At 40.0% G+C, this 25,631-nt stretch overlaps 1 protein-coding gene across 8 annotated transcripts in view; it reads left to right on the top strand.

Moving 5' to 3' along the window:
* Positions 1-25,631, top strand: part of CPT1A (carnitine palmitoyltransferase 1A) — a 55,720-nt gene that overhangs the window by 5,775 nt on the left and 24,314 nt on the right. For 3 of the 8 annotated variants that reach the window (XM_061609925.1, XM_061609926.1, XM_061609928.1), the window contains exons 2-11: positions 727-931; positions 1,129-1,182; positions 9,000-9,153; positions 11,130-11,269; positions 13,743-13,914; positions 16,549-16,650; positions 19,054-19,191; positions 21,155-21,232; positions 21,975-22,082; positions 24,568-24,655. In XM_061609925.1, the coding sequence (XP_061465909.1) occupies positions 9,013-9,153; positions 11,130-11,269; positions 13,743-13,914; positions 16,549-16,650; positions 19,054-19,191; positions 21,155-21,232; positions 21,975-22,082; positions 24,568-24,655 (967 nt within the window). In that variant the 5' untranslated portion in view covers positions 727-931; positions 1,129-1,182; positions 9,000-9,012. Of the gene's footprint in view, positions 1-101; positions 241-726; positions 932-1,128; positions 1,183-8,999; positions 9,154-11,129; positions 11,270-13,742; positions 13,915-16,548; positions 16,651-19,053; positions 19,192-21,154; positions 21,233-21,974; positions 22,083-24,567; positions 24,656-25,118; positions 25,204-25,631 lie in introns of those variants that run through there. The other 5 variants (XM_061609931.1, XM_061609932.1, XM_061609927.1 and 2 more) reach the window with 4 other exon arrangements.

Genomic DNA, 25,631 nt, shown 5'->3' on the forward strand with positions numbered 1-25,631 from the left:
TTGTTCTTTCTAAGGAACACATAGTAAATGGATAGTGTATAGATAATTCTTTATGAATACCACTCTGACAGCAATTTTACAATTCTTAATATCTGGAGTACACTTCTCATCTAGATTTTATAATTGGCCCCATTGAGAAATACCAATACCACTGAAAAACTTCAATTCTGATTAAGACAAGATGAACATAGCAGTAAAAGCTAACAGCATAGCTGGGATGGGAGATACCAGCTGACTGAGGTGAGAAGACTGTCCATTTTCTTTTAACGATGTTGTGAGCCTTAGTCTTCACTGCCTTCTCTGGGATAGGTTACCAGTACCAGGTTACCAGCATGTAATTTGTTAGCTACAGACAGCATTTTGCACCAGTTTGGTGCAAAGTATCTTGGGGCATGCCTCTCGGATTATGCTGCCCCCAGAAGTGAATGAGATGCTGTTGTTCTTGCAGATTTTTGTAATGAGAATAGCTTCTGAGTGTACTCATTTGTGTTTGACTTTGCATTTGTAAATTAACTCTGTGAATACAACTGATTATTCCAGGTTTGAGCAAAGCCTAAAATCTTTTTATGTTTCTTGCAGGTTATGATAAAAATGTGTTCTTTCAAGGCTTTATAGAGAGTTGCTTACCTTTAGATGGAAAAGTGCAAGTGAACTGGCAAAACAGCCAGTACTGATGTCCTTGGCTGACTTGCTGTTATGTACTTTTTTGTTTTTCCTGCCACCCAGGGTTCCTGTTTGTCCATTGCCTAATGATGTGGCTTTCAGATGCTGTATGATACATCAAGAATCTGGACTTAGTTCTCTGACATCGGCATCTAATGTGTTGGAATCCTGTTGGGTTCCAGCAAAGCACATGCAAGATCTCTGCTATCCCAAGATTAGTTTCCAGCAACTCTCCGTGCTTTTCTTCATCTTGAGCAAGCCTTTACAGGTCAGCATTCTTCTCCACTCTTTTTTCTTCATGGTATTGCTTTTTATGGTGGTACCTTGCTCCTTTTTCTTTCAATTTCTTTTCAACTAGACTTCCATTTCTTAGAATGTGCCCTATTATATTTGATCACCTTCTTCACACTTGGCATCAGATTTCACTCTTTTCTGATCTTATCCAATTTTTCCTCATTTATCCAGCTCACTTTACACCATACTTGGTTGAGGACCACAGCCTTAACAAGTGACTTGAAGGTAGGAAAACATCTGACAAAATTAATCAGGATTCTGCACCCCAGGAATTTATCAGGATTTTGATGCTGATCTGATCTTATCTTTCACTTTTATGCCACATGTTGCAACTATTTTCCCCTTGAAAATATTTAAGCATTATTTTTAACATTTTGTAAATACTTATGCATTTGCTCCCTATCTACTGTTTATGGAGTTAAGATGGAGGGAGTGTGTGTGCTTGCAGTTTAAGGAATTGGATTCATTCTCATGATGGGTAAAAGGGATGGGTAATGCACAGTGTAATTATTTCATTGTACATGTGGCTCATTATTACACAGTACCTGATAGAAGAAAAAATCAGGAGAATTTTGTGGTGTAGAATACATGATAGAAGAACCCAAACTTGGAGCTCAAAGAATTGCCACCATCAACAAAGTCTGATATGAGGATTTTTGCATATGTGCATTTTGTACCATCTACTTTGCACTTTCTAAATGGTGCTTGTATTATTTTTGGGGTTTGGAGTGTCAGGCCTGGGGAATGAATGAGGCCCTCCAGGCCTCTCTGTGAATCCCTTGGAATTCTCCTAGACCATACTCCTTACTTGCCCTGCTCTGCTCCCACCATGAGTATTTTTGCCTGGTTTGAATGTGAACTGTGATAGTGCCTCTTTTTTACCTGGATGAAAAATGGAGAGAGGTGATGTATGCGCGCAGAAACCCCTGATCCTGGTATGGCTTGAATGTAGCCTGCTGTATGTCACATGTGTTGCTCTGCCCATTTTTGCCTCTGGCCACACCCACCACTGGCATGCAGCCCCTGGAAGGTTGCCATTGAGGAAAATAGTTCCCCACCCCTGCATTATTTGAATACATTTTGGATCTTTTCCTGTTGTTTGAGTCCTCTCAGCCCTGAATTTGGTAAATGCTGCAGGAGTTATTTTCTCCTAGACACTTAAACCAGCAGAATACAAGAACTGATCCAAAACTGCTGTGAATCTTCTGCTGATCTTTCTAGCCCAAAGTCAGTGACTGGATACCAAAATCCAGAGAGAAAGTAGTTCCTGGGCAGTGGAGCAAAACTGTAATCTAATGGATTTCATGCCATGGTCTAATAGGGTAGTTTCAGGTTTTTTAGATCTGAGGTTATAAATTCCATAGCTTTCTATTGTCTCCTGTGCTAAAGATGAACAGCTGGTTTAAGAACTATTCAGCATGCGATTTATTGATCAGGGCATGTTGGGTTAAAAGATAATCTTTGTTTTTTGTAGCAAAATTGTTATCAATATATTACATATATTGACAGATTGGATGTTTTGTTTCTTACAGATATCAGGTCTGTTGTGTTTTTGACTGATGCTGGTATTTGAATCCAACTAATTGAACTTTTTAAAAAGCTTTTTACCTGACATGGCAGCACAGTTTTAATTGATTCCCTGATCAATTGAGATAAAGGAATAGTTACATGCATTGCTCCTCAAGAACACATTGTGTTCCCCACCACCACCACCTTACAGCATGGTGGTGTGAATACAGAGGAAAATATTCAAACAGAGGATGGATGCATTGAGAACTTGTAAAATGGCATTAAGTGAAGAGACTGTCACAAGCCTTGTTTATCTCACTCTTTACAATTCCCCTAGCAAGGTTTGCCCAGAGATGGTTTGCCAAATGACATGCCAGCAACCCAAATAAATGTTTCCTCTTCTTTTCATGTGCGTAATTCTATGTACCTTTTGCATTCCCTGCGATAAAGTGATCTGCATTTCTAAATAAAGACGCATGCTCTGTAGCACCATGCCCTTTTACCTACTTTTCTGGGCAAACATGTGACTGCTTTAGAAATGTGGAGGCAGGGAAAGTGCTCTGCAGCACATTCTTTAAAAAACTCTTTAAAAAACCTCACTAGAAAACAAGAGAATGATCTTAAAAGAGGAATACTAGTTTGGACTGGGTTTGTGTGCTTTGTTTTAATACACCACTCTATGTCCATCATACTGAATCACATTTCATTATTTGAGGGGGGAAACTTTAATTTTGCAACAAACATGTGTAAACAGGGATATGTCTGGGGCCTCATAGCTAACGAAATGGGAGCCTGTCCTTTAAAGTCTCCTATGGTGTTGGCTGATGCTTCTTAGGATACTGCAGAGTAGAGTTTTGAGTGTTTGACCATGAGTGTGCAAAAAATAATACAAAGGCCTAGTGAATATTTTCTTTGGTATTCATGTGGTTGAAGGCAGGGTAGGGGTAGAAAGCCAGTTTTCAACTTCAGTGCTGAGACGTAGTTTCCTCTTCATGAAGTATGTAATTGTAATTCTAATTTTCATGCAACTATTCCTAAATCTCTTTCATAATTCACTGCTTAAAAAGTTAGAAATGAGAGGAACACAGGAAGCTGCTTTATACCAGATTAGATTCTTTGTCTGTCTAGTGCTGTATTGTCTACTTAGGCAGCAGCTCTCCCACGATTTGGGTCAAAAAGGTTTAAATCAACTGCTATCTGATAATTTTAACTGGAGATCCCATGGATTGAACCTTAGATTTCTGGCATGCAAACCCACAAGCTCTACCACTAAGGTCTGGACACTCCTCTGCTAAGAAAGGAAGCAGGTGTCATCCCAAGAATTATACCAGTACATCAAAAGAATAATGCTTGAGTTGGGACAGTGTCACAGACCTTGTTAAGTAGAAATGGAAGCTTTCATTTAAACTTGTATAATGTTTGACTACTACAAAGAATGTTGAAGTCCTGTAATCATTATAAGAGAAAGCAATCTGTCCCCAACTATTTATCTTCAGTTTCATTTGCCCAGTGGCATTTGATATGTGCTTCCAGTGTTAGCACTAACTTAACAAATATAATGATGAGAGTTATACTCTGCACTATCATTTCATGCATTCTTTTATCTTCCTTTTTTTAAAGTCAGTTACTAGAAGCTTCCCTGCAATCCTCTGTCACTCTTTCCTGGCTGTATACTATTCCCCTCTCCCACCTGTGAGTTTGGCTGTGGCTAATGTTGCATAGCTACATTAAGATCAGCTATATGTACACAAATGTATTTTAAAATACAGCTGCTAAAGCCCTCTAGATGTTGCTAGACTACAGCTCCTATCATGCCTCACCGTTGACCATACTAATGGGCTGATGATGAGTTGGACTGCAACCACATCTGGAGGGCGGCAGGTTCTCCACCCGTCATATGTAGCAATGAAGGGAATGAGATATAAAACAGGTGGTCCCTCAAGTCACCCCAGCTATGATCTTATTAGTGGATTTAGACAAACAGCTATCTTTTAATGACACCTTTGTAAGCAGAATAAAACAGTCATGCTTTTTTCTCCTGTGCAGGAAGGCCACTTCCCCTCCACTATGCAAGATTGACATAGCAGCAATTCCAGTGCTGATGTCACCATCAATCTTGCCTGTACACTATGCCTCAGAAAAGCTGTCAGCCTGTTTTTTTTTTAAAAAAAACCCCATATTGTATTAAATTAAATGTTCGTTCATTACATTTTTTAAAAAAAGCAAATTATTTTTGTGTGTGTGGCAAAATATCCGGGATGGGGGAGAAGTAACTTTGTGATACTGGACAGGATAGGGAATCATGGAGTTGGTGCTATGCACAGCTGACTTCTGCTGTAAGCTTAGTCAGTTTTTCCTGAGCTTGACCCTGCAGAGGAAATTGTTCATTTGACCAGATTGTGGTGAGTGTATGCCCAGAGTGGTTCCATTTGCATAAAGGCAGAGTCTCAACCACACATTTGTAATAAGGGGATGATAATGTTATAGGGCTTTAAAAAAGATTACTAAAATAATGTATACAAAACTCTTGGAGCTCTTGGAAAAGTGCTGTGTATAAACATTATCTCTGTTTCTTGTTTGTGTTTATACATTTCTATCCTGTCCTTCCATGTAAAACATTTCCAGGACAGTTCACAAAATAATACACTTTTATTAAATAGTAAAACAGAATAATAAAAAAACAGTTAAAACAAGTTAAAGGTTGCCACAATCGAGAAGGTCCTGTTTCCAGTCCTCTCTTGCCTTGCTTCAGACAGGAAAGGGCACCTGGAACAGGCCACCAAAACTGACTTGAGTGTGTGGGCTAGTACTGAGCAAAATACACTATAGTGAGAACTTGTGATTCAAATTTCAGGGGTGAAACGGGACACTTTTCAGAACATAAAAACATCCTGCTGGATCAGGGCAGTGACCACTCTAGGCCAGCATCTTGTTCACACAGTGGCCAACCAGATGCCCAAGGGAAACCTGCAAGCAGGACCTGAGCTGCGTTTTAGAGGGGCTGGATGAAATTTGCCCCAAGATTCAAGGTTACATACTCCAGCATCACAAAGCTTTTTTTTTTTTTTAAAGGGGGGGAAGCCATCCATACAACAGGGTAAGCATTCCTAAACCTTGAAATTAATGTTGCCAGTCCCCCAGATTTGCTACCTATTTGCTGCAAGTGGTGAATTTGTAGCAGGAGCATTTTGGATCAGCTGGCAAGCTTTCCTACCTGGATGAATAGGTCTCTGCCATGGGTGTCTCCTTTTATTGTTTTTCAGTTCATTTGTTGTTATTTTCCATGCTGTTTTAAGCTATTTATTAAATTGTGTACATTGACTTGAGACATATATGTGGAAGGCAAATTATACAGCCACAAGAGTGTATAGCCAGCATGGATTTTTCACATTCCGCAGTGTTAAATTGAAAATACCCCCCATGCCATTCTGATGCTTCCCATAAGCTCATTTCAAAACAAAACCTTGCAAAACTTATAGTCCTGAACACAGAAACACTTGCTTAACAACCTCTAAATTTTCATGGTGATACACAAAACAGTCAGAGAGAACAGAGAGTTCAAAGTCTAAAAAGAGGACAAAAACCCAGAGCCCTTTTGGACTTTTTTCTGTCAGAGTTCTCATAATCTGTTGAAATTCATTAAAAATCAGCCATGTTCACAGAGTACCTGTAATCCTATTACTGACCTTGCCCCATACTCTGTCCTTCCTCTTTTGCAGTTTAAAAGTTACAAAAATGCCTGGCTGATTTTTAATTAATTTAAGAAATTTTGACTTGAACTGAATGATAGTGTCGGGCATGCTCAGTTAGAACCAATTGTCAGTGTTCTAAAAGCCAGACTCACAGCTGCTTGGCTTGTCTAATCAGGGGGCCACACACACACCAGCCTTTGATTTCACTTGAGACAGTCACGGCTTCCCCCAAAGAATCCTGGGAAGTGTAGTTTGTGAAAGGCTGAGAGGAGACTCCTATTCCCCTGACAGAGCTCCAGTGGCCAGGCTGGTTTAACAGTCAGCCACTCTGATTGAAGGTCTATGAGGGGAACAGGGCATCTTCTAGCAGCTCTCAGCACCCTTCACTAACTACACTTCCCAGGATTCTTTGAAAAACGCCAGGACTGTCCAAAGTGAAATAAAGGTCTGGTGTGGATGTGGCCAGGGACAGCTTTGGTTTAAATTTTGGTGGGAAGCTACATGTGCCTACTATAGAATAAAAAGGTGGGGGAAATTCTGAAAAGCAATGATACTGTTCACAGTATTTTCCTTTTGGAAAGGAAAGGGACTTCCCCTTTGCCCAGTGCCCACCCACCCAATCTCCTCCCCTCCTCCTACCCTCCCTACCTCTCCCCTGGGTCAGTGTTGGACTACAACCTGGGAGACCAGGGTTCAAATCCACACACAGCCATGAAGCTCCCTGGGTGACCTTGGACCAGTCACTGCCTCTCAGCCTCAGAGCAAGGTAATGGTGAAACCACCTCTGAATACTGTTTAACATGAAAACCCTACTCATAGGGTTGTCATAAGTCGGGATCGACTTGAAGGCAGTCCATTTCCATTTTCAAACATAAAATGCACAGAAATGAATCCCATTGAACTCAAAGTATGCAAATGATCAAATCCACCCTCCCTTCTCCTCCCTCCTATCCCCTCTGTCTTGCCCCTTCCCTCCCCCTTCTTTTGCCCCTCCCTCCCCATCCCCTTCCAACCCCCTCCCCTTCCTCCCCATGGTCAGTTTTACCTATCTTAAGCATGATTGCATGAGAATAAATACCACTGAACTCTATAAGCATGCAAATGATCAAACCTGCCTTCCCCTCCCCCTTCCTTTGCCCCCCTCCAATCCACTCCTCCCCCCATCTCCTCTCCCATGGCCAGTTTTACCTATCCTAACCATGATTCCATAGGAATAAATCCCATTGAACTCAATAAGCATGCAAATGATCAGACCTGCCTTTCCCCTCTCCTCTCTGTTCCTCTTCCCCTCCCCTCTTCCTTCTTCCTCCTCCCCTGCCCACTCCAGCCCTCCCCGCTCCCCATATCAGTTTTACCTATCCTAAGCATGATTGCATGGGAGTAAATCCCACTGAACTCAATAAACATGTAAGTGATCAAACCTGTCCTCCTCCCCTCCCCCTCCTGCCTGCTCCCCTCTCCCTCCTCCCCTCCTTCCTCTTCCTCTCCTCCTCCTCCCCATCCCCTGTGGTCAGTTTCACCTATCCTAAGCATGATTGCAGGGAGAGTAAATCCCACTGAATTCAATAAGCATGCAAATGATCAATCCATTCTCAGCAAACTTGCATAGGATCCCATTTCTTACCTCCCAGATTAAAAAGCAGAGAAATTCACCAATAGGCAAAAAAACTTGTGGTTTAGGAACGTACCTATAGCCCATTCATATTTCTATCAAACAAAAAGCAGGGAAATTGGGCAGGTATAAGCACTGACCTCCTCTCTGAGATGTTGTACTGCCATACAAATTTGTCAAAATGCAAACACAATTTGGGTTGGTCTTTCACAGTCCAATCCACTTCCTGTGTAGCTTGGAAGAATTTGGTAATGTGCCTCTGAGCATATGGTGAGTGGTGGCCGGTTCTTCTTATCTCTGTAGATTAGTTTAGATAAGATAATTTTGAAAGTTGGAAGTAAACATACTTTTAAAAATGTAAGCTAGTGAGACAAGTACTGGTACATGAAAGTTAGGAAGAGACTAATTTGTTGTAGCGTGGAAGGGGAAATGTGCTTACAATTTGAGTGGATTGGGGCCTATTGGAGGACAGGGAATGGAATTGTTGTTGCACAGTGAACCAGATTGCCGAAATTGCTCTAAAAGAACTCTGGTAATTTTTTGGTGATGGATGATCCAAGTATTAAGTTGGAGTGGTAAGATGCTACATCTTTATATTAAAAACACTATAAAATATAAAGGCATGGTTTAGCTTTGGTTCTTGCAAACAACGTCTGGCTTTACTGTAGTACTAGTTCTTAATGAGATAATGTGATTACTTCAGAGTATGGACTTATTTTCAGCTGATGACATTACTGGGCAAAGCCTTTGCTCTCATGCTTGATGAAGCTGAGATATGACTGAACCTTTTGGCTATGCACATAATCCATTTGTGAGAGGTGGCAAACAAACCACAAGAAGTCTTCCGTTTAGCATAGCTTAATATTCTGTCTTGTTTTGAAGCTGTTAAACCATAGTTTCCCAGTTTGGACAAAACAGGAAACTATAGTTCATGGAAAACTCTCCAATATGTTTGCTCAGTTGTGCAGACAGCCTGTGTGTGTGACCAAAAGAGTCATTCATATCTTAGCTTATTAATGGAGATATCTTTGATTGCACACAGCCCTGTGATGTAGACTGGAATGTTACAGAACTGAGTAGCACTCAAGCAATATTTGATACCTTCAAAAGTCAAAGACGATGAATGCGTTCCTACACAGTTTTGCACTAGGTATCGTATTCTTGCTTCTGATTATCTCATGCAAATTAAGCTGCTACTAATATATATATTTTATCCTTTCATTTGACAGGTAAATTCTAAAAATGGCGGAAGCCCACCAAGCAGTTGCTTTTCAGTTTACAGTAACCCCAGATGGAATTGATCTGCGTATGAGCCATGAGGCTCTCAGGCAGATCTATTTATCTGGACTCTACTCCTGGAAGAAGAAGTTCATCAGATTCAAGGTAACTCATACTGCAGTTCTGAAACTATACTTAGGGCGGAGGTACACATCATGTAGGAAAGTAGGATTCTGAACACCAACATTTGTTGTGTAACACTAATTTCCATTGCTGTGTGTAAGTGCTTTCTTCCGCTTGCCAATTTCCCCCCACAATCCCTCCTAGTTACCTTTTCTTCCTGGTTAGATTTAGAGACCAAAAATAAGTCTAGCCAGGGCAGAATTGGAGAGCATGGGAGAGGTTCAGCTTAACCACATGTTTCAGAAAAGTGGGATCAAAATCATGTGTAATTCTGCCCTCAAATACTTACCTCTGAAACATGTTGAAATTTGACAGATAAGGTGAAAACCCAAAAAAGTTTCCCTCACTTTCTTGACCATACCACCTCATCAGAACTGCCTACTCCCATAGAAGGTAGATCCTAACAAAGAGAGCCAGTTGGATGCAGTGGATTGGGTATTGGTCTTGGACCATGGAGATCTGGGTTCAAATCGCTGCTTACTGGATTATCTTGGACAATTTCTCAACCCAATCTCTCATTGAGTAGTTAAGCAGATTTCCCTCTTTTTCAGTGTCTTATACCACTTTGAACTCCACAAAAGGAAGGTGGGATAGAAATGTAATAACAATAAACTTGCAAGATGACTTTTAACAGTTCCCCATGCTCCTCCTTCCTTGTCTTCATATTCTACACAGCATCTGACAGACTTCATTGTCCCCACCTGACACTGCTGCTTCAGTTTCTTACAATTCATTAATTGTGTTTTCCACCTGAATTATCACTGCAGTTTTGTTAAGCTCCAGCTACCTTTGTCCTCTTGCCTGTATAGTCAAGTAACTAAGTAGTGTTTTTAAAGTGCCTCCATAGCCTGGAGATTCAAAGAAGCTTTTCCGTTAGCCTCTGGAGGTGCTTTGACAGTTCCAATTCGTCTTGGGTTGTATGGGGAACTTGTGACCCTTCAGATGTTGCTAAACTACAATTCCCATCATCCCTGACCATTGACTGTGCTGACTAGGGCTGGTGGGACCTGGAGTCCAACAACTGCTATATGGGCAAGAGAAGGAAATGAAAGGTACTTCTTGCCCTCTGATTGCCAGATGAAGTTTTAAAAACATGTCTTTACCCATGAGCCTTCAAGAGCCTTTTCCCTTTGTTAGAGTCTGCCTTTCTCTGCTAGGAGACAGTCCAGGAAAATATCTGTCACAAGGAATTATTGCTACTCCTACTACTAACATGTACGACCCTATCTCTTCCTGTTTTGAAGGGTTAGGGTTAGAGCTCTGCAGATTTTCATGTTCCCAGATACTGTCAGCTTTCCAGTATTACCATATTCCTCAGTCTTCAATGTGTTCAAGAAATACTTTTGCTCACCCATGCTTCGTTCTTGCTAATTATTGTGTTCAGTGAAGAAGACTAATGCAGTGAGTTAGTTTGCATTCACATAGTCATGTTCACCTATATGTTGGGATTTTTAAAAAACAAAGGTTGTCTGGGGAGTGTGAAATTGTTGCACTAGAACCCAGAAAATTAAGTATATGCTAAGGATGGGATTTGTTGGCCGGTGCCGGTTCAAAAGCATTCCATTGACCTAACAGGCTGGCATTGATTTGAGTTTGTTCTGTATCTGTTAGCCACTGCTTTTACTGATCTGTGTTTTTTTGCTCAGTAAAATATTGATATTAATATAGATATTTTAAAGGAAATATTGCTATTTCCTTTAAAACTATTGATATTTTGAAGGAAACATGGATAAATTACCATTCTTACAATCAATGTTTTAGAGGTTAAAAAAAATTTTTAAAGTCCATTTTCAAAAATAGCAGCAGAAATTTGCTACATTAAAATCTGATCAGCGATTGAGAACAAGTGAACTAATAGAAAATTAAGTGCCAAATCCAAATTAGGTGGAATTCTAGCACATGCCTAGAATTTGTTCTTCTGACTCAATAGGGATCTTCTTTTGTTCTTATCTTTCCAGAATGGCATAATCACAGGAGTCTATCCTGCTAGTCCATCCAGTTGGCTTATTGTAGTAGTAGGAGTTATGTCAACAATGTATGCTAAAATAGATCCTTCATTGGGACTAATAGCTAAAATCAACCGGACTCTTGATACAACGTAAGTAGACTGCATACTCTCTTTGTATTGGTCAGATTTTTTTCCTAAGTGTTAATTATGGGTAGAACATCACTTCTGAAATTGGCTCAAAATGCACTGAGATAATAATGTTAGAGTAGAATCCTGTCTCATCCCTGTCATAAGCCTCCCCATCCACCTGCTTACCTTGCAGTTGCTGCTCTGCCAGTAATGTTGGGAAGTAAGAATTGGGTGAGAGGGAGAATTCTCTATATCCATATAGAGATATGCATAGTATTTAATGCTACTATAGCAGCAAGCCAGACATCAAGAGCTCTGGGAAATGTAATTTCTTTGCACTCCTGACTAGGAATGGGGGAGAAATTTTATTCAGTTCACATCTGAAGGTGAACTACCTAATTTGCACTTTCTGAAACAATACCTGAATCAAAACTCGGCCATCCTTCAAAATTTGCACTTCTCCAAATTTTGCAACTCTTGCATCCAACATTGTCACTTGAAGCCCAGGTGCCTTTTTCCAGCTGCAGTTGGTTCACCAGTTGCAGCCCCTTTTGGAGAGAGACAAGTTGGCCACAGCACTCCCATGCTCTGGTAACTTGCAGATTGGATTATTGCAACATGATGTATGTGGGGCTGCCCTTGAAGACGGCTTGGAAACTTCAGCTGGTCCAAAATGCAGCAACCAGATTACATATAACCTCTGTCTAAAACAGTTGCGTTGGTTGCTAGTTTGTTTCTGGGCCCAATTCAAGGTGCTAATGTTAGTGTTTAAAGCCCTAAATGACTTAGGCCCCAAATATCACAGAGACCATCTCCTTCCCTACAGACCCTCTCAGATGTTAAGATCAGCAGAGGGAGCCTTCTCAATAGCTCCATCACTCTCAGAAGTTTGGCGGGATGGTGGTCTGGGAGAGATCTTTCTCTGTGGTTGACCCTACGTTATGGGATTTGCTCCCTCAGTGGTGCATCTGGAGCCTTTGCTGTACAGTTTTTGGTGAATGCTACCCAGTAAATGCTGTTTACTCTGGCCTTTGGCACTTGACATGTATGTTTTCAGGACCCACCCTGTTCTTGTGATTGTAATTTGTTTTAATTGTTTGTAATACTGAATTTTAAACTGCTATAACCCACCCCGGTACCTGCTGGTGAAGGTCAGCTTACTACTACAGTTCTCCAGCCAAGTAATGTGTACAGAAATGCACATATTGGGGTAAAGAGTCCATTAAAATAACATACAAAACATAACACAAAAATGCATTATTCTAGAGGAAACTGCTTTGCAAAAAGGTGTATATTGGGTAAAATTACATACAGTTAGAAGTGTATACTAGGAGAAATTCATGCTAAAATGCTAATGAATTTTCATGAGGACTTTTTAAAAAAAATGTAAACTGATGTGGAGATCTCAACATAAGCTTGGAAAATGAGAAACTGGAATTGACAGATTTGCCCATCGCTACTCCTGACATATTGGGTGAGAGTTGATTAGGATTAAAACCTAGAATTATATTCAAGTAAGTCCTACTCAGAGTAGACCCATTGAAATTAATGAACCTAAGTTAGTCATGTCCATTAACTTCATTGAGTATACTCTGAGTAGGACTAGCATTGAATACCACCCCTTATTTATACTTGAGAAGATGTTGGAGTAGGGATGGAGGTTGTAATGAACTGTGTGTGTTTAAAGCATTACAAGTTACCAAGGTTTTTATTCTGAATGAATCACAAAGTAGGGAGCTAGGTTTTCCTATGTGGGGTGGGAGAGAAATTGGGTTTTAACAGGAAATTCTTTCAGGAGCTGCACCTACACAGTGGATTGTGCTCTATTTGAGTGTCAATATTTAATATTTAACCCACAATAAATAGAAATGAACAAGTGTTTATAAAACTCCTTATGTAAGCTGTATATCATCTTTGAGACAACTGGGGTCCTTTTGTAAGGTTCCAGAAAGCTTTTTCTTTCAATCCTCCACTTACAGGGAACATGTGTGATTTTTTTGGAGGAGGGTATGTTATTTATTATTATTTATTACATTTATACCCCATCTTTCTTTTTTCATGAAACCCAAGGCATATGGTTCCCAGGAGGTCTCCCATCCAGGCACTGACCAGACCTGACCCTGCTTAGCTTCAGCAGGGAGCTGGCCTTATGTGCCTTCAAACCATAGCTGTATGAGTCATTTTTTAAGCAGTAAAAGAAAGGGACGGGAGCTGCCACAGTAAGTGTGCTCTCCCTCCTCAATTATTGGAGCCATTTTGAGCCCCCATCCTAAAAATCATCAAAATTTCTCTCTCTCTCTCTCTCTCTCTCTCTCTCTCTCTCTCTCTCACTCACTCACTCACTCACTCATTCATGTGGTGTTGAATGTGTGGGAGTCCTGTGATTAAAATTATCCCTTCTTATTAACTATGGCTTGCTTGGCATGCTTTACTGTTTGACCTTTTTCCAGAATTCTTGGAGTGACATATGCTCTCTCAATTTTTTTAAAAATAGCGGCTATATGTCCAACCAAACACAAAGTATTGTCAGTGGGATTCTTTTTGGGACCGGGCTCTGGGTAGCCCTTATTTTCTCAATGCGCTCTACACTAAAGATGCTGCTTTCCTACCATGGCTGGATGTTTGCTGAACATGGCAAACTTTCTACAGGAACAAAGATATGGATGGTAAGAGATTTTTATCACTATAGTTTTGAATATAAAATTGATGTGACTTTTACTAATGTGTGTCATTAGTAACTTTGTTTTCAGGGGCACAGGTTCCGCATTTTCTTCCCAATTTCTTCTTACTACTTCCTCTTAATATTTAATGGAAACAGAGGAAGGCCATTGGTGCTGCCTATTCTTCCAACATTTCACTTTTGTTACATTCTGTGAGTTGGCAGCATCATCCTCCACGAGTAAAGCTTGGTGGTTCTTGACTGCAATATTTGAATAGCTAAATGTTCAATGTTATCCTTCCTAGCAAACAAAGCTGTTTAGAACCACAGTTTGAATATCCTGACTAGTTGATTTAAATAGTGGAATGCAAGCTTAGTCAGACCCCATAGGCCAAATACCACTTCTGTCAGGAACCTGCAACCTTCCAAATGCTATGGGGATGGAGGGAGGTCCCTTATTATGAAGAACGCTAGAGGAGAATGTATGGGGGGGGGAAGAAGCTGGGATGGAATACTCTTTCTTGTTGAGCAGTGTGTTTGCTTAAACTCATATTGTCTTTGGCCTGGTTTGCAGTATAAACTGCCTAATGAATCCTGCTGGTAAGCAGAAGTCTTACCTACAACACTCTCTTGTGGTCGCTAGAGTCTGTCTGTTGTTTATATTATTTGACTATAGAAAATGAAGAATAGTATGTAGAGTACTTCTATGGGGAATAGAAATCATTTGCAAATTAAATTATTATTATTATTATTAATGTCTGACCAGTATCAGTAAATGTCTGATAGTTTTCTTCAGATATGATTCCAAGAGCATTCTCATTTGAATACAGGCTGTATCTGAAGGGTAAGGCTTTAGAGTATTGTGTCAACATGGCTTAGCATTTTCATTGGCTGGGGTTTTTTGGCATGTTCGAGAAATGCAATGCTTATACATCTGTTGTTCTTATAATGCTAAGCTTGAGCAGTGTGAATAGCTATGACTAATGTGTTTTGCTGTCTGAGTTTTACTCCTGGATAGTGACAGGAAGCTGCATATCGTAACTAAAATAGCAAGTGTGTTAAGGAATGCAACTAATATTGCTTCTTTTCTACCAGGACTAAAATTCTCAGAAAGTTAAGAAACCTTAACATAACTGGCTTCCTTACTAGGTTGTAGCATTCTCTCTCTCTCTACAACAGCATTGACCAGGCTAGCTTTTTTTAAGCCTCCTTTCCCAAAGTTTTGTAATTTGTTTTCACATTGTTCTTTATTTCCCTGGTTAAAGAACCTTCGGAGAGATTATTTATTTTGATGTTATTAATCTGTGCTCATGGTATGAACTGCTGTGTTCTCCAAAGACAGAAAGTAAAATAAAAGTTTTAATCTAGTGTTGGTTGGTGCCCAGTGGGACTAATAGTGCAGAAAGCAGGAGAACAACAGTAGGTGGAGCCAGAGCCAGTGGCAGGTGAAACCAGGTAATTCTAGTTTTGTCTCCCTCCTACTCATTGCCTAGTAATACTAAGGTAACAGTGAGACTCAGCAAGAGGAAGCTGACAGCCAGTGCCATCCCTGGATTGGTTGTAAGTAAAATGGCAGGCAGGTGGGGGCTGGCTGAGAGCAAACTGAGGTTGGTAGGGTAGTGCGCCATTTGCACTAATGGACCAGCCTTCATTTTTAATCACTGTTGTGTTAGCTGGGTTTTCAGGAAAGAATTTTGCTATCCCATGTCATGTTTGTTGTATATAATTCATGCATTGAAATAAAAGTGTCTTGCTTTGGCAGTGTCTTTCATAGTGAGGCAATTGCTATCAATGGATAAGTAAGGCAAGTTGGCTTCTCTGGGAGCCAAGATACTCAGATATTTGTACTAGCATGTATTCTGTATTTGAGAAAAACACTGAAAGGTTAAACCACTAACACTATAAATTGTGCCATACTGAAACTACAGAATGCAAATCCCTTCTGAACATTTATGAAGTTATTTAAGATTCCTTTACATTTTTTTCCCTTTGAAATAAGGTTGTCTTCCCCTTGCAGTGAAACTAGTTGTCCTGCCCTGCACCATGGAACACTTGGGTGCTATTCATACGAAATACCAGTGCCCTTTCCCCTTCACAGTTGTGCTACCAAGAATATACCAGTAAAGCGAGCCTTCCCCAATCTGGTGCCCACCAGATGTATTCAACTATAACCCCCATAATCTATTATGGGAGTTGTAGCCCAAAACATCTGGAGGGCACCAGGTTGGGGAAGGCTATAATAAAGCAAAAAAGGTTAACCTTATTTACACTGGATTATCAATGTGCATGGCACCTTATAGAGTTAGGTCCCTGCCCCGAAGAAGATTACAAAGATAGAGACAAGAGTTGGGAGGGGAAAATGCAGGCAAGCATTGGGGAGTTTAGCTTGGTTACAGTTGGGAATCTGGATTAAGACGATAAACCAAAGGCCAGGTGAAAAAAATTGATTTTGAGGAGATATAACTTCGGTAGACTTTAAAAGCAATAGGTTAGCAGCAGCAACAGACCATGTCTAAACCTGACCTTATACTGTCATCTTGTACAAAGGAAGTCTGAAGACTTAAGGAGCACATTTATGAAATGGAATATGGCTTCTTCTGTTTTACATTCTGAAAAGCATTTTCTTCTGTTTCACTTTCAGGCACTGGTGAAACTTTTCTCAGGCCGTAAACCAATGCTCTACAGTTTCCAGACATCTCTGCCACGTCTTCCTGTTCCCGCTGTTAAAGATACTGTAAATAGGGTGTGTTTGATATTTTGAACCCCTCTTCCCCCAAACTTTAATCCAGATAGAATACTGCCTTTGTTTGTTTTGTCCAATCACATGTATCAGTAAAAATGTGACATGATTTCTAGTTAAATAAATTTGAGGTTAAGGTATATTTGCATTCATGTACAATGAACTCAAGAATAGTAAAAGGCTGGCACTCCCTTATTTTATCTTATATTTATACCCCTGAAGGCAGGACACTCAGGCTTTAAATTCTCATGTCTTTATCTTCTGTCTGTGTTGTGCAATCTCTCAATGGCTTAGAGTCCTGTGATTATTTTCCTCAGTGGACTTTGTTCTGACATTATGCAAAGCACCACTACATGGTGATTTTAGGAAGAAGACCATAACAGCAAGTAATTTTAAAAACAAGCATTTTTTAAAGGAAATAAAATGAAGGTGGTAGATAGCATATTTTTCAGACGTCTATAAAATCTTGCTAAACTATGAATACGAATTTCAACACATAAAGGATTACATGGTGAATTGGGCCCAGCTGGGGAAAGCATACCAATGCATCTCTGAGAATATGTTTGGAAATTTGGTTACACCTTACCTTTTAAATATGGATGATGATAAGATCATGTCTAGATTTTGTTATACCCTAAATGATAAGTAAAATAAGTAGCTACAATTTCTGGCAATGTTAGGAGGAGAAAGTTTCTTATTTTTTTTTTACCATTTGTGGAAATTATCCATGGGCTTGAAAAAAAGTCCTGGTGGGAAAAAGGTATTGAGATATGGCTTATAATTAAGATCCATTACTATTCGTTATACCATACTAATGATTCAGACATAGATCTGGTTCAGATGTGCATTCCTGGATTCCTAAACCATAGTTTTGCAAGGGAATGAGCTTTTATCTTCCCTGAGAAACTTGCCCCTCACCGTTTATCGGATGCTGATAAATGACTAATAGCAAGGCAAGATGTGGGACTATGCTTCTGTAGGAAAAATAAAATTTGTACATACGGAAGGAGGAGGAAGGGTGGGATATATATCTAATAAGCAAGTAAGTAATTGGACAGACTTCGAGACTTGCTAGTATGCCAGTCATTTATATGCATATATTCATACTTTATCATATAGCTTGATATCTGCCCTTGAGGTTGGTCCGGAAGTTGCAGCTGGTGCCAAATGCGGTGGCGAGACTGCTCACTGGGGCAAGGTATCACCAACATGTCACCTTGCTGCTGGAAGAATTGCCCTGGCTGCCCATTTGCTACCAGGCCAAGTTCAAGGTTCTAGTTTTGGTGTACAAAGCCCTATGCAGCTTGGGACCAGGATACCTGAAAGACCGTCTTACCCCTTATATACCCAGTTGATCACTGCGCTATGCCTGTGAGGGCCTCCTGCAGATACCATCATATCAGAAGGTCCGTTCTGTATAACATAGGAAACGGACCTTTAGTGTGGTAGCACCTACCCTGTGGAATTCCCTCTCCTTAAATATTAGACAGGCACCATCTCTGTTACATTTTTGGCAGCTACCGAAGACCTGCCTCTTTCAACAAGCCTTTTAAGTTGAGACCTTATCCCAGTCTGCGTCTGTGTTGGAATTGCTTTTAATGTGTTTTTAAACCTTTTTTTAAAACAATATGTTTTTAACCGTTTTTTAAAGATGTCTTCAAAGCTTTTTTAAAAAACAATGTTTTTAAAGATGTTTTGTTTTAATGTATTTTAAAGTCTGTTTTTATGATGTTTAAAAGTGTTTTTAGTGCTTTTGTTTGCTGCCCTGGGCTCCTGCTGGGAGGAAGGGCGGGATATAAATCAAATAATAAATAAACATTATCTCCTACTTCTCCTACTTGTGACCCTCCAGAAATTGTTGGATTACAACTCCCATCATCCCTGATCATTGGCCAAGTTGTCTGGGGCTAATGGGAGCTGGAGTCCCAACAGTGTCTGAAGGCTACAAGTTAGCCACCCCTTCTGTCTTGAAGGTCTTAGTAAAATAATAATAATAATAATAAAGTATTTAATAAAAACAAGAATACATAATACTTTCCTTAAATTTCTCTTTCCAAATCTTTTAAATAGACCATACTTTGATAAGTCTAGGAGCAGTAGTTTCAAAAAGTTTTTAATCTTAGTTTGAATGGAAATATAGGCAACAGACAATTGAATATCTTTTGGGGCTCTTTGGCCTGCTGATGTTCTTACAGAGACTTGTCTCCACCTTTTTGCTAGCGTTCTGATTGGCTTGTCTCTCAGGTGCCCAGTAATGACTTGCAAGATCAACAGATTATGTTGCTAGAGCTGCTCCTTTTCGTCCCACCATATACCACTGGCAATTGTTGCCGCTTGGTTGTAAAGTATTGAGGTGGTTTTGATACACCCTGCTGCATTGACTCTAGTTCTTCTTATCAATTCCAGTATTTGGAATCGGTTCGACCACTTATGTATGATGAACAGTTTAAAAGAATGGAAGGTCTTGGCAAAGATTTTGCAATTAATCTGGGACCAAAGCTACAATGGTACTTAAAGCTGAAATCTTGGTGGGCTACAAACTATGTAAGTAAATGAATCAAATACTTTCATGAAATCTTATAGTTTAAGCTACTTGAATCTTCATTCCTGAATTTGATATTTTCCAGGTTTCTCGTAAGAAAAAATAGTGTTTAGAAGAAAAGATAAGTTAGCATTTCAGTTCTAGAAATTCTCATTCCTGTGTTTACTATAGAGACCGGTAGCAACCAAGACTTGATAAAGGTGTCCATGGAATTAATGATTTTGTAGTTGTTTTGTTTTGTTTCTTTCGGTAATCCCACCATTTTCACCAAGTGTCCAGTAGCATCTGTGGCTAATGCTTTTTTGTGCAAGCACCATCAACTTATTCTTCCTGCTAGGGAGGCCGAAGACAGCAGTGACAGCCTAAATTGGGTTATACTGAATTTCTAGTTTGAGCTGATAATTAGGCTTAATTGTTTTAAGTTTGCCAACACTTACATAAGCCTTTTTTTCCTGTTTGGGGGAAATAGATAACAAACTTGTGAGCCACATGCAAATGCTGAGAGTACCTGGTTCTCAGATTTTTCTCCCTTTTAACTTTACGCAGAACTGCCTGTTAGTACTTGCATCTGTCTCAAATGTAGTTTCATAGCTTGGAAGTGTAGATTGATATAGCAAATCAATCCGGCATCACACAACACTAATGACATTCATAGACGCTTTCCTGGTTAATCTGATCCTTATCTCTGCCTTAACCAGTTGTGCTGAATATCAGAAACTAAGAAACTACTTAATGTTGAGGGTACATTAGTTAACAGTCAGTTCTGCTGGTGGTATACTTTCCACCAGCTTTACTAATGAGATCTTAACCTTCTTGAAAAACTCTTCAGAAGAGGTCTATTGGGAAGGCATCCACATGACACTCTGCCTGTTGCTAAGATTGTTTCCCAGTTATTGAATATCAAAGAAATTTCCATTGAACTGCTCTACACTGTTCTCAACAATCATAGTGAAAATGCTAGCTCTTCAGTTAACATTCACTGTTAATTAACCGTAGCTTTCAACCCTGTTAGGTCTCTACATTTTCACACATCATGGTGAGTATGGCAAGCTGGCCTTCTTTCCAACTTTGAAGTAGCAGTGGTGGGTCAGGATCACTCTGGCACCTGATCCCCACTCTTCCCCCATTTCCAAGATTACAAAGAGTGGTAGTTGGCAGCTTGTAGCCAAGGCACTATAGAGCACCTTGGCAGTGGAGAGCAACCAGTAAACCTCATGCCCCACATTCCTGCTGTACAAAAGAGCGGCAGGGACTTCCTTGGCTGCTCAACAGCAGTGCTCCAACCGCCATCAAGCAACAGCCAAGACACCATACTCCTCACCACTTCCACAGAAAAAACAGACTTGAGGCTAACACACTCTGCCACTTTCCTACAGGAAAGAGTTCAGGGGATGTGTGGCTTCCTTGGATGGTGGTGGTGGGCAGAGGCACTTGCCTCTGCCAAGCCGGCAAGAGAGTGGGAAAATTAGATGACCACAGTTTTTGGCCTTCCTAGCAAACCTGAATGGACAAAGAACTTAAGAAGGCAAAGTATGTAAAAATGGCAATATATATACTGAACCAAAATGTCAATGTACAATGTATTATTAAGTTCATCAAAGTTATTTGTTTATTGATATTTTGGTTTTGTATTCATACACACACATACATACATACACACACTTATATAAAAATTAGGTTCTTTTCAGATATTTCCCCCATTAATTTTGTTGTTCCTCTGGTCTGTTTTTGTTTGCTTGTTTGTTTGTTTTTGTTAAGGCTAGATCATCTTTTATTTTGTTCATTTGGCTTCCTAGCAAAGGTAGAACACAATTCTGAGATTGTATTTAGTTTTCATTTTCAGAAGCTAAGGGTCCAATCTTTCCATGTGTCTAGTGTATTGATATCCTAATGACAAGGGACCCTTTCTTTTAATTGGTGAATTTCACTGATTGATTATTTTGATCCTGTTTGTGCTTACTGTAGGTTAGTGATTGGTGGGAAGAATACATTTACCTCCGAGGCCGTGGACCAATTATGGTTAACAGTAATTATTTTGCAATGGTGAGTAAATGGTGCAGCTCTGTGGCCGTTGTCAAACCATCCACCGAACCACTTCCTTTAGGGCAGCAGTACCTCCTTCTTGTGTATGGATGCTGCTGTTTTGACTATGTAAGTTCAGGCACTCTGCCTGAAGATTGGAAATGGAACATAAGGCATTGGCCTGGTTTGTACATCACACTAAGCCTTGGTTTGGCTTAGCATGTTGTCCTGAGTTCATGGCTTAGCTATTCTGGACAAACCATGGTTACAGCTTGTGTTTAGTCTGGAGAGAGTAAAACCGCGAGCCTGTGTTTGGGCACCATGCTAAGCCATGCTATAATTTAGCTCAGCATAGTACAGTACCAATTGACCAAGGAGGAGCAAAGTGGCTGCAGCCTCCTCTCTGGGAGCACACGCTTATGCATTTGAGCTAAGCCATGGTTTGGCTTAATGTGATGTGCAAACCAAGTCAGTATCTTGATTAATAAGATGAAATATGTTTTCTGATGGGATTTCAGTGAAAGCCATACTGAACTGCAATTCTGTACCCACTTTAGTCCAGCAGAAGTCATGTAATGTAATCATATGTAATTTGATGGTGACTTCTGGCTGTGATCCATGAGTGTAGCTGGTTCTGTTGTATTGTGTGACGATTTCCTTTCAACAGTCAGCATTGGAACTCTGTGCATTTGTGGTAGTCTTGTTTTTGAGCAAGGTATGACTCCACTAATATCCATCCCTATCTGTTCTCTTTGTCCTTTAGGACTTCCTTTATTTTACTCCCACCACTGTACAGGCAGCTAGAGCTGGCAATGCTATCCATGCTACCCTGCTATATAGAAGAAAACTGGACAGACAACAAATCCAACCAGTATGTAGATTTTCTTGAAATATACATTTGGATCTTATCAATAAGAAAAGTCTTATCTGTTGACAATTAAATGAGAGGAGGAATAAAGCCTCCTACCATAAAATGTAAGTGTGGATGTGTGCAAGACATGATTTATCCACCTCAGTCAAAAGCGCTTTCCGTAACAAGCAAACCAAATAGTGAGGTTGTTGAGTAGCTGGGAGGCCAAATAAATGCAAATTAAAATTTGCTTTTTAAGGGCAAGTCAGTGGGAATCACTTAGCTAGGTCCCTGCTCTTTTCTACCTTGGACTCAACATGGCTCCTAATGCTGTCCAGCTGACATCAGTAAAATTCCTACCTTCTCCTCTTTAGGGCTTGATACAGGAATTTTGGAGGGGCTCTGATCTGTTCATTCAACCTACCTATTCCATTCCCTGCAGGCCGCAGGATGCCTGCATGTAGCCTGGGAATGAACTCTTGCCCTATGCTCAAAACAGGTGTGGAGAGTCCTGAACTGTGCATGGGAGACACAGAGGAAGGAGCAGCATTGCCATTTGAAACATGAATTACTTTTGTGGGGAGGCAGCTTCCTACACCCATGGTTTTGCACTGAAGAAGAAGGGTAGGGTGTTTTCTTTGCAGATGTGCCCATTCACTAAATATTGATATTCTCTAACATGCTCCTTTTTTTAATAGTTTCCTCCCAAATCAGTACACTTCATTTGTGGTTTGGAGGGATGAATGCTAGTTTTTTTTACTACTGAATGTCCTTCCAGTTATGTCAAAAGTAGAAATGGCAATCTGTGTTTCCTGATTTCTATTAACCTGAAAGGTGAAATTGTATGTAACAGCTGTGCTATGCTCTTCCTGCAATAGAGATATTGGCAGTGCTTATTTTCTTGGGCAGGTATCTCAACGTTTTCACACAAAGGATACTTGGGCTAACAACTGAATGTATAGCTTTGGAATAAAGGCAAAAATTCATAGCCATTGCTTAACTGCAATTAATGAGAGAATATGGGCTCCATAAGCGTCAACATTAGCTGTTTAACAGAAATAAATGTACCATGTAATTTGCATGAAATATTTCTTATGCGGTCTTAGAAAGCATTTCATTGTCTTGAATAGTACAGCAGATAAGGGATGCACATAAGTCTTACTTAAGCATTCAAGAAATGCAATGATTGTTGTGGGAAACGGGTGCACATCTGCCCTGCGCCAATGCCAGCTCCTTCACAATGCTGTCTACCCTTCTGGGAGCAAGTGGGGCAGCCTGCCAACACAACTAGACTGTCCCCCTGTGCTGGAACCCTGACTGCACAGATTGGATGTTGGGGGGGACCAGCATGGGGTGCAACAGTTTGGGCAGGGCAAGAGAACAAGGCCCCACTCTTACGTGTCACGTTATCACATGTCCTGAACACCCAAATATGGTTCCTTTTGGTCCTGTGTCATCTTTAGCATAGTGGGGTGAAAGCTAATTAACGCAGCACTAGTCTAAGTTATTATAAGAACTAACAGTGTTCTGTCTGCTGAACATACTGAATGAGTTCCCTGTTCAGCAGCTCTTCTACCAGTCTTTCAAACTGCTTTTTTAAACATGAAGACACTATTTTTAAAAATAGTCTGAGAGTTTGATGCGCAAAGTTAGTGAACAGGAAAGTCACCGGACTTCAGTGTGAGAGGGTGATACACACATGCATCTGAATTGTGTGTTTAATGATACTTTTTGTGGTACAATGTCTCTTATAATGACATTCATTTAAAAATTAAATATATTGTGTAGAATTGAGGGAAGTTCAGAAATGTTCAGGTGACAAATTTGATTGCACAGAATTCTACTAATTGAAAAGCAATATCCATGAATAGTCTGTATAAAAAGCTCTTCCTCTTTCTGTTCAGTTTTAGTACTTGATTTCTATAGTTCTTTGTGGGAGAAAAGGGCTGGAAAAGTGGGGTTTTACTGTATCACATACAGATATAGTATATTAAAATATATTGAAAATAACCTCTGATTGTGGAAATGATGATACATAACAGATCAGAAATATTAGTGGCAGCCCCCACTATGGTTCATCTGAACGTAATTCAACATAATGTTGAAGGGTATGGGGAAGGAAGAAATGTGGACTGTAACTGGCAGCTTAAGAGCAACCAGAATAATTGTGGTAGATGCTGCCATTTGGCAGGCCAGAGAGAGGTCTAGGAAGAAAATAATAAAAGGGAATTTGAAAGCCAGCATTCTGACAGTACACAAGACGCAGCCTCCTGCAGAGAAATTGCATGTGTATACATGTGGTGGAGTATACATATTTTTTAATGAGGGTGATGAGCCACAATTCCCTCTCATGGAAATGACGTCTACCTAGAAAATTTTCCCTAATGTGAAGTGGCTCAAGAATCGCCAAATCTTCTGAAAATCTCTCTAACCCTCACGTGTGTTTTTCTCTTCATGTATTAACTGTATCTGTAAAACACAATTATAACACTCGTTTGCGGCATAGATTCTTCTGATGGGATCCACTGTTCCACTCTGCTCAGCACAATGGGAGAGGATGTTTAATACCTCCCGTATTCCAGGAGAGGAAACAGGTAAGAAGAATCAACTGAAGAGAAGGAACATCAAAGAAACAAAAAAATGAAATACTGCCAGAATTTCCTCTTGAAGATATCATGCTAATAACAAACATTCATATTTACAGTGCTTGTAGTCCAAAGAGAATGGAGTGAATTGTGCACTTTAAATACATGGAAACAATTGAATAAATCCTCAGCCACACTTAAAATACTTTGTTGCTTGAAAACAACATTTCAGCTTGAATGTTTATGTATTTTGACTGCTCTTTCCTTTTTCAAAAAAGCGGTTCTTGGGAAATGATTTGCTACTCAGTATGGATTTTTCTCTTTCATGTGATCATTTCAATTTTTGTTTCCATTCCTTTGGGTCCTCTATCCATTGCCTCTTTAACTTCATAGGAGTTCAAATTTCCATACAACCTCATTGTTTTGAAATCTTTGTGTGTGGGGTTTTTTGACTTTCCTTTTTTCCTTTCAGCTTATGATTTACAATGCCATCCCAATGTGTTCTTCTCAGTATGAACGTATGTTCAACACTAGTCGTTTACCAGGCACAGAGACAGGTACAGTGTTAGTCCTGTCGATGTATTTGGCCCCCCACTTTTATTCTAATTTTCTGTGTATATAACAGATTACTTCAGCCTACAATATTTGCATACCTGGTAAGGCTTTGTGATTTTTCTAGCAGAGAAATCACTCTAATTTTACTATAATATGCTATAAGATCCAGTTTTTAAAAGCTATGAACCATTTCAGTGTTGTGCCTACTCACTACTAAGAAGATTGATGCATGTTATGATGAATGGTGAGAGTTGGTATAGGCATCTGTTCCCAGTTGCTGCTACTTCCTAGAACCGTGTGTGTGTGTGTGTGTGTGTGTGTGTGTGTGTGTGTGTGTGTGTGTGTGTGTGTTGAATCATTTAAACTAATGGGGCGGGGGGAGGTTATATCACATTTCTATACTTTTTCTCTGCTGACAGAACTACATTCA

Source organism: Rhineura floridana, chromosome 2 (assembly GCF_030035675.1).
Source record: "Rhineura floridana isolate rRhiFlo1 chromosome 2, rRhiFlo1.hap2, whole genome shotgun sequence".
NCBI lineage: Eukaryota > Metazoa > Chordata > Lepidosauria > Squamata > Rhineuridae > Rhineura > Rhineura floridana.